Source organism: Rhinopithecus bieti, unplaced genomic scaffold (genome assembly GCF_001698545.2).
Source record: "Rhinopithecus bieti isolate Rb0 unplaced genomic scaffold, ASM169854v2 scaffold_1624, whole genome shotgun sequence".
Lineage (NCBI taxonomy): Eukaryota > Metazoa > Chordata > Mammalia > Primates > Cercopithecidae > Rhinopithecus > Rhinopithecus bieti.
Genome location: NW_016803776.1, coordinates 2,747,398 through 2,760,021, shown reverse-complemented (window position 1 = coordinate 2,760,021; position 12,624 = coordinate 2,747,398). Strand labels below are relative to the sequence as shown.

Here is a 12,624-nt window from a genome sequence, read left to right as displayed (position 1 = left end):
CACCAGAGGTGGAGACTACAGAGACAGGCAGGCTTCCCTGTGCTTCTTTTAGCTCCACCCAGTTCCAGCTTCCCAGCGGCTTTGTTTACCTACTTAAGCCTCAGCAATGGCGGGCGCCCCTCCCCCAGCCTCACCGCTGCCCTGTGGATAGTTCACCACAGACTGCTGTGTTAGCAGTGAGGGAGGCTCCGTGGGCGTGGGACCCTCACCGGTCTTCTCTGTCGCTGGCGCTGGGAGTTGGAGACTGGAGCTGTTCCTATTCGGCCATCTTGCTCTGCCCCCCGTCTTTCGTATCTTGTGGTATCTTCTCCTAAGACTGTGTCATGTAATACTTGGTAGTTTGCATTATGAATATAGAAATAATATTGTCTGACAATAAATGATAACACATTCTGCAATATACATCTTGATGTATCAAAAAGATTTCCAGGGTTTAAGTGAATTATCTACTTATTTTGGAATCATATTTATTGCAACAATTCCAAAATAATTAATCGTTGATTTTGAATGTTGAACCAGCCTTGCATTCCTGTGATTAGCCCCATTGGCCACAATGTAGTGTTCCCTTCATATATTAATGCATTTGATTTGCTTTTTTTTTTTTTGCAGATTTTTACATCTATGTTCTGTGAAGGTTATTGATCTGTAATTTGCTTCTAATTTGTTGGACTGTGTATCAGAGTAATGCTGATCCCATACAATGAATTGGGAAATATTCACTCCTCTACTATTTCTTTGAAGAAACTTTTGTAATAGTGGTTATACTTCTTCATTAAATCTTAGAATTTGTAGAATTCACTGGTGAAGCTATCTGGAACTGGACTTTCCTTTGTTAGGTGGTTTTTAACCATCAACTCAATTTTAAAATAGATATAGAGCTTTTAGGGTATCTCAATAGCATAGGCCACTAATGTTATTAAATGCCCTATAATCCACAGGATAGCCTTTGATATTTGACAACAAAGAATTATCTGGCCCCAAATATCAAAGGTGCCAAGACTGAGAAATCCCAGATTCGCTGTTTCTTATCAGAGTAAATTTCGATAATTTGTGTTTTACACGGAATTTGTTCACTTCCGCTAAGTTGTTGATTTTATGTGTGTAGACTTTTTCATAGTATTCCATTATTCTCCTTTTATTATCTGTACAATCTTAGTACTTTATCTTTTTCTTATGTCTGCTTATAATTAAAATCTTAGGCTTTCAGCATTACTATAAGAAGACCAAACTTTTAGACTAATTACTAAATTATACTGGATTTTAAGCCATTCTATCTCAGGAGAATACAACACTAGACTTCTCATTGAATTTAAAAGTTTTCCTTCCATGACTGTAAATTCTTTAAAGGATATATTTATATCAGTGTTTACCCTCTGTATTAGTCAGTTCTCACACTGCTTTAAAGAAATACCTGAGACTGGGTAATTTATAAAGAAAGAAGTTCCTTTGGCTCACAGTTCTGGAGGCTATACAAGAAGCATGGCTGGGGAGAACCCAGGAAACTTACAGTCATAGCAGAAGGCTAAGGGCAAGCAGGCACATCTTACATCACCAGAGCAGGAGGAAGAGAGAGAAGGTGGAGTTTCTAGACAATTTTAAACAACCAGATCTTGTAAGAACTCTATCATGAGAACATCACTAGGGGGATGGTACTAAACCTTTAGAAACCACTCCCATAATACAATTGCCTCCCTGGAGGCCCCACTTCCAACACTGGGGATTACAATTCAACATGAGATTTGGGTGGGGACACAGATCCAAACCATATCACCTTCCACCCCCATTCCATAATTGATTATATACTGTTAGAACTGTGATCTCAACAAGTTGACATCTCCAAAGGTTTATCTCTATATACTGAAAATCATATCATTAGCTATTTTCAGGATGACTGAGAAAAAAATAAATCCAATATAAAAAATTACTATAACTATATCTCCTGTTCAAGTTTTTATGTTTCATTTCATTCAAATTTATCACTCCCCTTGGCACTAGATCTCTAAAGAATATTGACTGTAAAATAAAGTTCAAACTCTTTAGTTTGACATTTAAATCCTACACATTAATTATCCCTAATGTATGCTTTCTTCGTTTCCTACTTGTATCTTTTTCCTTGGGGTTATGTATTTTCTTCAAGGTTGCCCAGACCAGTTTGCAGTCCTTTTATGTTTTATTTGATTCCTTCTCCGAATCTCCAAAATAGCTCTGTCCGTTAACTTACTGCATAGTGCCCTATTTCAGTGATTTTACTTCCTTTGATGGTTGATCTTTTCTTTTCTCTTCTTTTCTCTTCTTTCTTTTCTTTTCTTTCCTTCCTTTCTTTTCTCTTCTCTTCTTTTCTCTCCTTTTCCCTCTCCCTCTCCCTCTCCCTCTCCCTCTCCCTCTCCCTCTCCCCCTCTGTATGGAGTTTTGCTCTTGTTGCCCATACTGAAGTGCAAAGGTGCGATCTGGGCTCACAGCAACCTCTACCTCCTGGGTTCAAGCAATTCTCCTGCCACAGCCTCCTGAGTAGCTGGGATTACAGGAATCTGCCACCATGCCTGGCCGATTTTTTTGTATTTTTAGTAGAGATGGAGTTTCACTATGTTGGTCAGGCTGGTCTCGAACTCCTGACCTCAGGTGAGCCACCTGCCTTGGCTTCCCAAAGTGCTGGGATTACAAGCATGAGCCACCGTGCCTGGCTATTTTCTTTCGTTCTGTGGTTGAAACTATCAAGGTAACAGAACTGTGACCAAGCATGATGACATATGTAGATGAGTTTAACTTCATAGAGACAAATACATTTTTTGATAAGGAAAATATATCTTTGTTGAAAAGAAAAAATAAAACATTACTTTATTTTGAATTTTTTGACCACTGTCAGAAAGAAAGATTAAAAAAAAATTATTTCACTAGCTTTAAGGGTACAAGTGGTTTTTGTCTACGTGGATGAATTATATAGTGGTGAAGTCTCAGAGTTTAGTGTACCCATCACCCGGTTAGTGTACCTTGTGCCCCAGTAGGTTTTTTTTTCAACCCTCACCGCCCTCCTAACCTCTGCCTTCTGAGTTTCCAGTGTTTGTTATACCACTCTGTCTGCTTTTATGCACCCATAGCTTATCTCCCTTTATATGGAAAAATATGGAGTATTGGTTTTCCATTCCACAGTTACTTTACTTGGAATAGTGGTCTCCAATTCCATCCAAGTTGCTGCAAAAGACATTTTTTTCTTCATTTTTTTTTGGTTGAGTGGTGTATATACCACATTTTCTTTATCCACTCTTTGGTTGATGAGCATTTAAGTTGATTCCATATCTTTGCAATTGTGAGTTGTATTGCAATAAACATATACATGTAGGTATCCTTTTTGCGGGTATTGTTTTGATACAATGACTTCTTTTCCTTTAGGTAGATACCCAGTGTTAGGATTGCTGAATTGAATGATAGGTATACTTTTATTTCTTTGAGAAATCTCCATACTGTTTTCCATAGGGGTTATACTAATTTACATTTCCACCAGCAGTGTATAAGTTTTCCCTTTTCCACACATTCACACTAGCATCTATTGTTTTTTGACTTTATAATAATGCTGTTCTGGCTGAGGTAAGGTGGTATCTCATTGTGATTTTAATTTGCATTTCCCTGATGATTAGTGATGTTGAGCATTTTTTTCTATGTTTTTGCCCATTTGTATATCTTCTTTTGAGAAATAATCTATTCATGATATTTGGCTGCTTTTTAATGGGATTTTTTTTTCTTGCTGATTTGTTTGAGTTCGATGTGGAATCTGGATGTTATTCCTTTGTTGGATGCATAGTTTACATGTATTTTCTCTCATTCTGTAGGTTGTCTATTTGCTCTGATGATTTTTTCTTTTGCTGTGCAGAAGCATTTTAGTTTAGTTAGGTCTCATTTATTTATTTTTGCTTTTGTTGCATTTACTTTTGGATTCTTCGGTTTAAATTCTTTGCCTAGGCTGATGTCCAGGGGAATTTTTCTTAGGTTTTCTTCTAGAATTTTTATGGTTTCAAGTCTTAGATTTAAGTCTTGAATCTGTCTTGAGTTGATGTGAAATAGGGATCCAGTTTCATTTTTCTACATGTGGCTATCCAATTTTCACAACACCATTTCTTGAATAGGGTGTCTCTTTCCTCAGTTTATGTTTTTGTCTGCTTAGTTGAAGATCAGTTGGTGTTAAATACTTGGCCTGACATCTGGGTTCTCTATTCTGTTCCAGTGGTCCGTGTTTCTACTTTTACACCAATATCATGTGTTTTGGTTACTGTAGTCTTATAATATAATTGAAATTCAAGTAATGTGTTGCCTCTAAATATGTTCTTTTTGTTTAGGATTGCTTTGACTATTCGGACTCTTTATTGGCTCCATATGAATTTTAGGATTGTTTTTTCTAATTCTATGATGAATGACATTAGTATTTTGATAGCAGTTGCATTTAAATGTAGATTGCTTTGGGCAATATGGTCATGTTCATGATATTGATTCTTCCAATCCATGAATGTAGGATGTATTTCCATTTGTTTGTGTCATCTATGATTTCTTTCAGCAGTGTTTTGTAGTTCACTTTGTAGAGATATTTCACCTCCTTGGTTAATATATTATTAAGTTTCTTTGTTTTTGTTTTATTGTAGCTGTTATAGAAAGGATTGAGTTCTTCATTTAATTCTCAGCTTATTGATATACAGCAGTGCTGCTGATGTATATACATTGATTTTGTAACCTGAGACTTTACCGAATTCATTTATCAAATCTAGGGGTCTTTTGAAGGATACTTTAGGTTTTTCTGTGTATAAGATCATATCATTGGCAAACAGAAATAGTTTGACTCCATCCTAAGGAAGACTTTTTTTTTTTTTTTTTAAAGGAGAAGACTGACGTAAGAACAAACAATTTTACTGTTAAAGTAATTAATTGATCTTAGTATGAATATTACTTCATTTAAGTCAACTGGCCACTTTGAAAGTTGTATAAAGTCTTTCTGGTCAGTAAAAAATTGAGATATTTCAAATGCCTGTTTCTAGTAATAAGTCAGAGTACTAATGTAGTTAAATTGGCCTATAGTTCAATTCATTGTCCCTCCATGGAGTTGTTTACAGATTCCAAACTATCATTAGTGGTGTGATGAAATTTTATAAAGTCTTTTAAGTATTAGTATCTGAGACAGAAAAGTAATAATATTTACATTTTGAAAATATAGTTTTAAAAGCATTTAAAAGATCATCTGTTTTTTTTTTTTTTCAATTTGGGCTTAAATGAAAGTTAATTCACCAGTTTTTTTCTTAGTTTTAAGAAATGCAGCATAGTTGGACTAATTTTCCATAGTGCAGGGATATACAATGGTAAAAATTTTATATTGAGAATTTTAAGTTCTTCGAAATTTCTCCTGCTGGAAATGTGTTATTGAGAGTCTCCTTTTAAAAAACCTTCTGCCAACCAAAGGTTCTATTACTGTTTATTCAAATTCAGAAACCATAAAATATATTTTGTATTACTAAATTACTTTAGGATTTAGCATAAAATTTTTTGGAATTTAGGCCTTTGTGAATAATTATTTTCTTGATTAAATTCCATGTAATAATATTATTTATTTATATGACACTGCTTTTTTCAGATGTCCTTCATGTGTATTGTCTTATTTGCATATTCCAATAACCTGGTGATGTGGACTAGGATGGTCCATTTACACAGGAGGAAACTGAGAGAGAAGTTAAGTAACTTGCCTAACAAGGATTTCCTGGTGGTATAGTGTACCCTGTTCTATGTCTGAAACTTGTGCTATCTGAAGTCACATGTTTAAATATTTTCAGGAATATGTAAGTTTCTATTTCTCCCTGCAATATGCACATATGTGCGTATACATAATTACACACACATAAGCATGTTCATGGACATGCATGCTTGCATATGCACACATAGACGCTCTGGGCTGTACACCAACACTTGTATGTATTGATTTGCTTTGATTTGTGTAAAATTAATGTTACTTGGAGGCCAAGTCATAGAAAATCTTACCATCATTTATTTTAATTTAATTATTGCTTATGAGAAGAATTTAATTATTAGAACCATGTTGAAACTGCCATCACTAAAATGACTTGTGCCAAAAAAAAATTTTTTGAAAAGAGCATTTGCTGAACACATTGACTAAAGAATTCAGTATTTCTTTGTTTTCACATTGTTTTTCCAAATAGTATGAACAATCTACATATTTAATAATTCTTAAAAGAAAGTACCTCTCTAGCATTCTTAGTAGTTAGTATGTTCATTGGCATTTGTCCAGTATGGGTTATGTGAATTTCTTGATAATGTAGATAAAACTGTTTGTCTTTTAAAAAAGACGCTGACAGATTGGCATTTTCTCAGAAAGAGACCTCTGTGAAATTAGATTTTTGAGATTAGCTACTTGTGTTAGTTCAGCCTTTCTATCTGCAGATAGATTAAGTGACAGTTTTATTGTACGTGACTTGGACTATGATTAAATACATCCTATGTTACACGTAAGAGTGAAAGCTATTCATCACAAAGAATGATAAATACTCCAATTATTTAATATAATTGAAGGACATACTTTAAAATAAGAGAAAATAAATTTTACTTTTATGACAAGTAAAGATTTATTTTGTGAATAGGAAAGGATTTAAGCTACAAGAGGAAACATTTGCAGAATTAGGCAGAATGAGTCATCATAGTAACACCAATACTTCTGATAAAATGGGAAAAGATATAAATTTATTGCAATGCATTAATTGTTTTGTTTGTGGTAAAACTTTTATTTGCTTCTGAGAGTTTTTTCCCTTTTGTATAAGCCCATATAATAGTTACCAATAAAACAAAGTAAGTGTTAGCAGACAGATACTTGACAGAGCTTCACAAGACAATAATAAATCAAGGGGTTTGGTAGGAGAAATGTTTGTTAAAAAATGTTATCTAACTATAAGGTTGCACTTCTGTATTCACAGTTACATGTTCTAATTTATTTCAGGTCTGACAAATGTATCAAATGTGGTAGATGTCTAGTTGTCGACATGTTAGACAAAAAACATGTAAAGCCTTAGAGAAGTCAGTGATATAGTCTTGAGTGATTCAGCACACAATGGTAGAACAATAGCTTGCCTTAGCAATTACAAACATTTCAGGGGCATTATGAACTCTTTTTAGTGATTTTTTAAATATCCAAATAAACTTGTCATACTGGCTCATCCCTCTCTTAACATTTACCTCACTAATTATGTCAAAGGAGCGTGCCTCTGTTGTCAAATGTGTGCCAGGTTGACCTTGTTTGGAGGCGCAATATTCCCAAAGGCTGAATCCCATGAATTGTATATATATTGTGAAGGTAATTTAATTTAATTTTTTGTTTTTTACATGAATCAATGTTTTTGATTAGGATGATCTTTTAAAAGTATACTTAGAACTTGGTGTTTTTAAGCATCGTTATAAACCAACCTTCTTGATCTTACTGTGGATTAATGCTATTATAGTTAGCCCTCTTATATTTGTAGATTTCAATTTTTCTTATATTTGTAGATTCTCTTCAAAATCTCTATCCAGCAATCCCTTCACTTCACGGTTCCAATTGTACTATAAAGAATTATTCTATTGCCACATGAAATTCTTAAATCTCTTTAAGAGGTTTCTCTTAAAATGCCTAATTTTCTCTCTTAAAATGCCTATATTTTTTAACGCTCTTAATTTTCTCTCTTCTGGAGTAAGAATTTGCTTCTTGGCCAGTGTAACACTAATTGAGAGGTGGCAGCTGGGAGGGAAAAAATGCTTATTTCTGCGTCTATCTCTAATCGTGCTATCGAGTCATGTTTTTTGAAGTAAGTGGCTCCAGTATACTCATCTGTAAAATGGGATTACATTATCCATCTTTCAGGTTGTTGTAAGAATTAAATTGACTTTTTTTTTTTTTGAAGTGGAGTCTCGCTCTTGTCGCCTAGGCTGGAGTGCAATGGCACGATCTCGGCTCACTGCAACCTCCTCCTCCCAGGAGCAAGCGATTCTGCTGCCCCAGCCTCCTGAGTAGCTGTTATTACAGGCACCCACCAATATGCCTGGGTAATTTTTTGTATTTTTAGTAGAGACGGGTTTTACCATGTTGGTCAGGCTGGTCTCAAACTCCTGACCTCAGGTGATCCACCTGCCTTGGCCTCCCAAAGTTGACTTTTTAAAGGGTTTATCATATGTGAGTGCTGGCGCATAGTAATTGCATAATTGTATCTGTTATCTTCCAAGTTATCCAGATGGCATGCTTTGTGATTATTTTTTATTTCACTTCTCCACTCACCACATCTAATTCATTCTACTTCTATGAAAAAGCAAAGTAGGTATTCGTGCAGGTGGGCAGGAGACAGAATTGTTTTTGAAATTCGTCTCTGCCACTCATTAGCTGTACCTCAAACAATTTACTTAACTCTTCCTAAACCTCCCTTTCTTTGTAAAATAGTGATGATAATAATAGTGACTTACCTCAGAATACAGCTTTGAGAATTACTGAATTAACTGAAAGTGTGTATGTGTGTGTTATTTTGCCTATGTATAAAATGAATGAATGGTACAGATAAAATATTTAGCATTGTGCTTGTCATAAAATAAGCTTCAATAAATGTAACATACATAGTCGTTATTGTTACTCTTCATTCCTGATACCCATTCAGCCTGTTGTTTCTACTTATCTGGGCGCTTTACGCTAGTGGAAGCCTTCAGGTCTTCACTATTTTCTCACACCCTACCAGCCATGTAATATTGTGAGCAGTTAAATATTGTTTTGTCCGTAAGAAATTATTTTTATCTGTATTCCTAGGTATTTTATTCTCTTTGTAATGATTGTGAATGGGAGTTCATTCATGATTTGGCTGTCTGATTGTCTGTTGTTGGTGTAAAGGAATGCTTGTGATTTTTGCACATTGATTTTGTATCCTATCATACTTTGCTGAAGTTGCTTATCAGCTTGAGTTTTGGTGCTGGGATGATGGGGTTTTCTAAATATAAAATCATGTCATCTTCAAACAGAGACAAATTGACTTTCTCTCTTCCTACTTGAATTCCCTTTATTTCTTTCTCTTGCCTGATTGCCCTGCAGAACTTCCAATGCAATGTTGAATAGGAGTGGTGACAGAGGGCATCCTTATCTTGTTGTCTTGTACTGGTTTTCAAAGGGAATGCTTCCAGCTTTTGCCTATTCAATATGATGTTTACTGTGGGTTTGTCATAAATAGCTGTTATTATTTTGAGATATGTTCTATTAATACATTTTATTGAGAGTTTTTAACATGAAGGATGTTGAATTTTATCACAGGCCTTTTCTGCATCTATTGAGATAATCATGTGGTTTTTGTCACTAGTTCTGTTTATGTGATGGATTATGTTGAACCAACCTTGCATCCCAGGGATGAAGCCAACTTGATCGTGGTGGACAAATTTTTTGATGTGCTGCTGGATTCGGTTTGCCAGTATTTTATTGAGGATCTTATCGTCGATGTTCATCAGGGATATTGGCCTGAAGTTTTCTTTTCTCTGCCCTGTTTTGATATCAGGGATGATGCTGGCTTCATAAAATGAGTTAGGGAGGAGTCCCAACTTTTCAATTGTTTATAATAGTTTCAGAAGGAATGGTACCAGCTCCTCTTTATACCTCTGGTAGAGTTTGACTGTGAACCCATCTGGTCTTGGGCTTCTTTTGGTTGGTAGGCTATTAATTACTGCCTCAATTTCAGAGGCAGTTGGTTTGTTCAGGGACTTGACTTCTTCCTGGTTTAGTCTTGGGAGGGTGTGTGTGTGTGTCCCGGAATTTATCCATTTCTTCTACATTTTCTAGTTTATTTGCATAGAGATGTTTATAGTATTCTCTGATGGTAGTTTGTATTTCTGGGGGATCACTATGAGACCAGAGACCATATCTACTTTGGCCCACTGTTGTATTTCTAGTTTTTAGAAAAATGCTGTGGATATATTAGGACTGTCATAATTGTTTGGGAATAAAATTTGACAAAGATGGGACAAAGCAAAAAAGGGAGAGAAGACATGAGACATCTTGGCATGTTTGACAATTTCACATATTCTGTAGGGCTAGAAAATATGTTGTAAAATTCATTTTTGAGAGTAGTGGGACATGATATTGGAAAGAAATGCAAAGGCTAGAATATGAAGAATATTACCCATTATGCCTAGAAGTTTAGACTCTATCCTGTAGCTTTGGACAGCCATTGAGGGGATTTAAATGCAGATGTGACATGCTAAAATTTTATGTAAGATAGGATAGCCTGTTAACAGTGTAGTAAGAAAAATTAGAAGTGAAATTAGAGGAATTGGTATGAATTGTGGGCCTATTTCAATAGTAAAGCATGGGAATATGGGGGCCTAAATTAAACTGGGGGTACAAATATTCAAGATCTGGTAAAATCAACAGGATTTGGTAACCAGTTGGGTTTGGAGTATATGTGAGAATGAGAAGACAGGATGAACTGTGAGTTCTGCTTAGCATTCAAAGATCAGTTGAATTGTACCCTCCTCCAGTTTAGTCCATCTTGCCACTGACTGGAATAAATTTCTGGTTTTTGACTCCTTATGGAATGTTATGTATAGCTTTCTTATATTGCTGATTTTTTTTTTTTTTTTTAACTAGGCTTATAGCTGTTTGTTTCCATGTCTAAAGTCCCTCACAAGACTGGAAGGCCTATAATGTAATATCTACCTGTTATGCCTCTTCTATACTGAATGCTCAATAAATATACAGATGATTAATTAATGCCCAACATTTTAATTACCTTCTGAAAAGAAAATCCATACAGTTAAGCATGCGCTTCTCACATTTCAGTACTCCAAAATGAAACTAGTTGCAAATAGGTGAAGTTTAAGTGAAATTTTTACAAAAGCACTTTAATTCTAAAAATTCAAAATTAGCAATTGCCAGAAAATATTCATAGGATGAAGTTTTAAAGTGAAGTCAGGCCATATTGTTTCCAAATTAAGATGGGAACTTACTATTAAAAATCTTCCACAGATTGAAAATGACTAATCAACATTAGGAAAATGAAATTGGAAGATCTGCCCTCATACTGTTTATGGCTAAAAATGTTTTCATGTTCATTTTTGACAGTATTGTTCCAGTGTGAAAATTTCAATGATTAGAATGATTGGATTGAAAAAAATAAATAATTATCTAGTCTCTGCAGGATGATCTTGGGCAAATGCCTTGATTTCTGTCAATCTCCAACTCCAGAGAGGAGTCTGAGATGAGTCTTAAAGGATATCAAATTTGAGAGATATGAAACTATAGAGCTATGTATTCTTTAGAAAGGTGGAACAGTATGTACAGTAAAGGAATTAAACGTGCATTATTTCCATGGGTCCTGATTGCTCTAACCACCTATGAGTCTATGATTTTAAAAATCATTTTTAAATTTCAAAATCAAATTGGAATCTGTAACCTGTCAGTAAGTCAGTCTTCATCAGTAACTGTTACAGATAATAGGTGGACATTTATACCAAACCATATACAAAATAATTATCTTTCTTGGAGACTTAATTAGCAGGTTTGAATTAAAAGACTTAAAAAATTAGATTGGTAGAACACTGGTTGTTTTTAACTGTATTGGAAGAATCATTGTATAGGAACAATGTTTACCTATGTATCTTCATATTAAGAAAGAGAAAACTTTTCGAAGAAACAATTGTTTATATTTCAATGTGATTATATAATTTCAGTGGGTAAGTTTTAGGAGATGATGTAGAAAGGACATAGGATCTACATTTTACTATTAGCTTTGCCCCAGCTAGCTACCAGGTAACCTTCCCAGGCCTTGGTTTCCTCATAAGTAAAAGGTGGGGGTGGAATAGTCTGTTATGTCCCTTTGACCTGTGAAATATGGGGTCTGTGTCTGTCCATATTTGGGATAAAATGACATTTAGTTGCATGTGATTAAAAATAACTAGCCTATTTGTTTTCTTATTTCAAATGTAAAGGAGAGTGATCAGCAAATAAAAACATGGTGCAAAAGAGTTAAATAATAAAATTAATAAGAGATCATTAATTGTGTTCTAGGAGAGATCTATTCATTAATGAATCAATTGGCAATATTAGGAATACATTGATGTTAAATGACTCTAAAAATCTTGGACATCTTGAGCTGAATTATAACTACTTTATATGGTCCTGTGGTAATGAGTCTTATATTTTGAAGAATGTTTCTAGACTCAAATGCACAAATGAAAATTGTTACCTTTAACATAGTTACCTTGGGAGACTGAACTCCTTTATTCATATCACATTACTTAGCACCTACTGTTTTGCACTGATGCTGCCATATTAAGTTGGAGGTAAAGTTGGAGGATTGTAGAAATCAGGAATCATTTTCCTCAAATGCTGGTTTGTAATTTTTTTTACTTTAATTCGCTTTCATTTTGATTCTGAACCCCAATCATGTCTTACATTTTTTGTTCTTTCTTTCACTTTTGCCTTTTCTTCCTCTTTCTCTCTTCAGAAAGAACAGAGAATTAATTTAGTGTTGGCGAGACCTAGTTTAGAGTTCCCTTCCTCTCACTTACTAGTAATAGGATCTTAATCAAATCACATTTTCTCTCTGCATCTGAGTTTTCCTTTTTTTTTTTTTTTTTTTTTTTTTT

General features: G+C 34.6%; 1 protein-coding gene across 2 annotated transcripts in view; it reads left to right on the top strand.

Annotated features, from left to right (window-relative positions):
• Positions 1-7,294: 7,294 nt before the first annotated feature.
• The window catches only part of METTL15 (methyltransferase 15, mitochondrial 12S rRNA N4-cytidine), a 138,447-nt gene continuing 133,117 nt past the window's right edge, over positions 7,295-12,624 (top strand). For both annotated transcript variants that reach the window (XM_017852841.1, XM_017852833.1), the window contains exon 1: positions 7,295-7,333. In XM_017852841.1, coding sequence (XP_017708330.1) covers positions 7,310-7,333 — 24 coding nt within the window. In that variant the 5' untranslated portion in view covers positions 7,295-7,309. The remainder of the gene's footprint in view (positions 7,334-12,624) is intronic.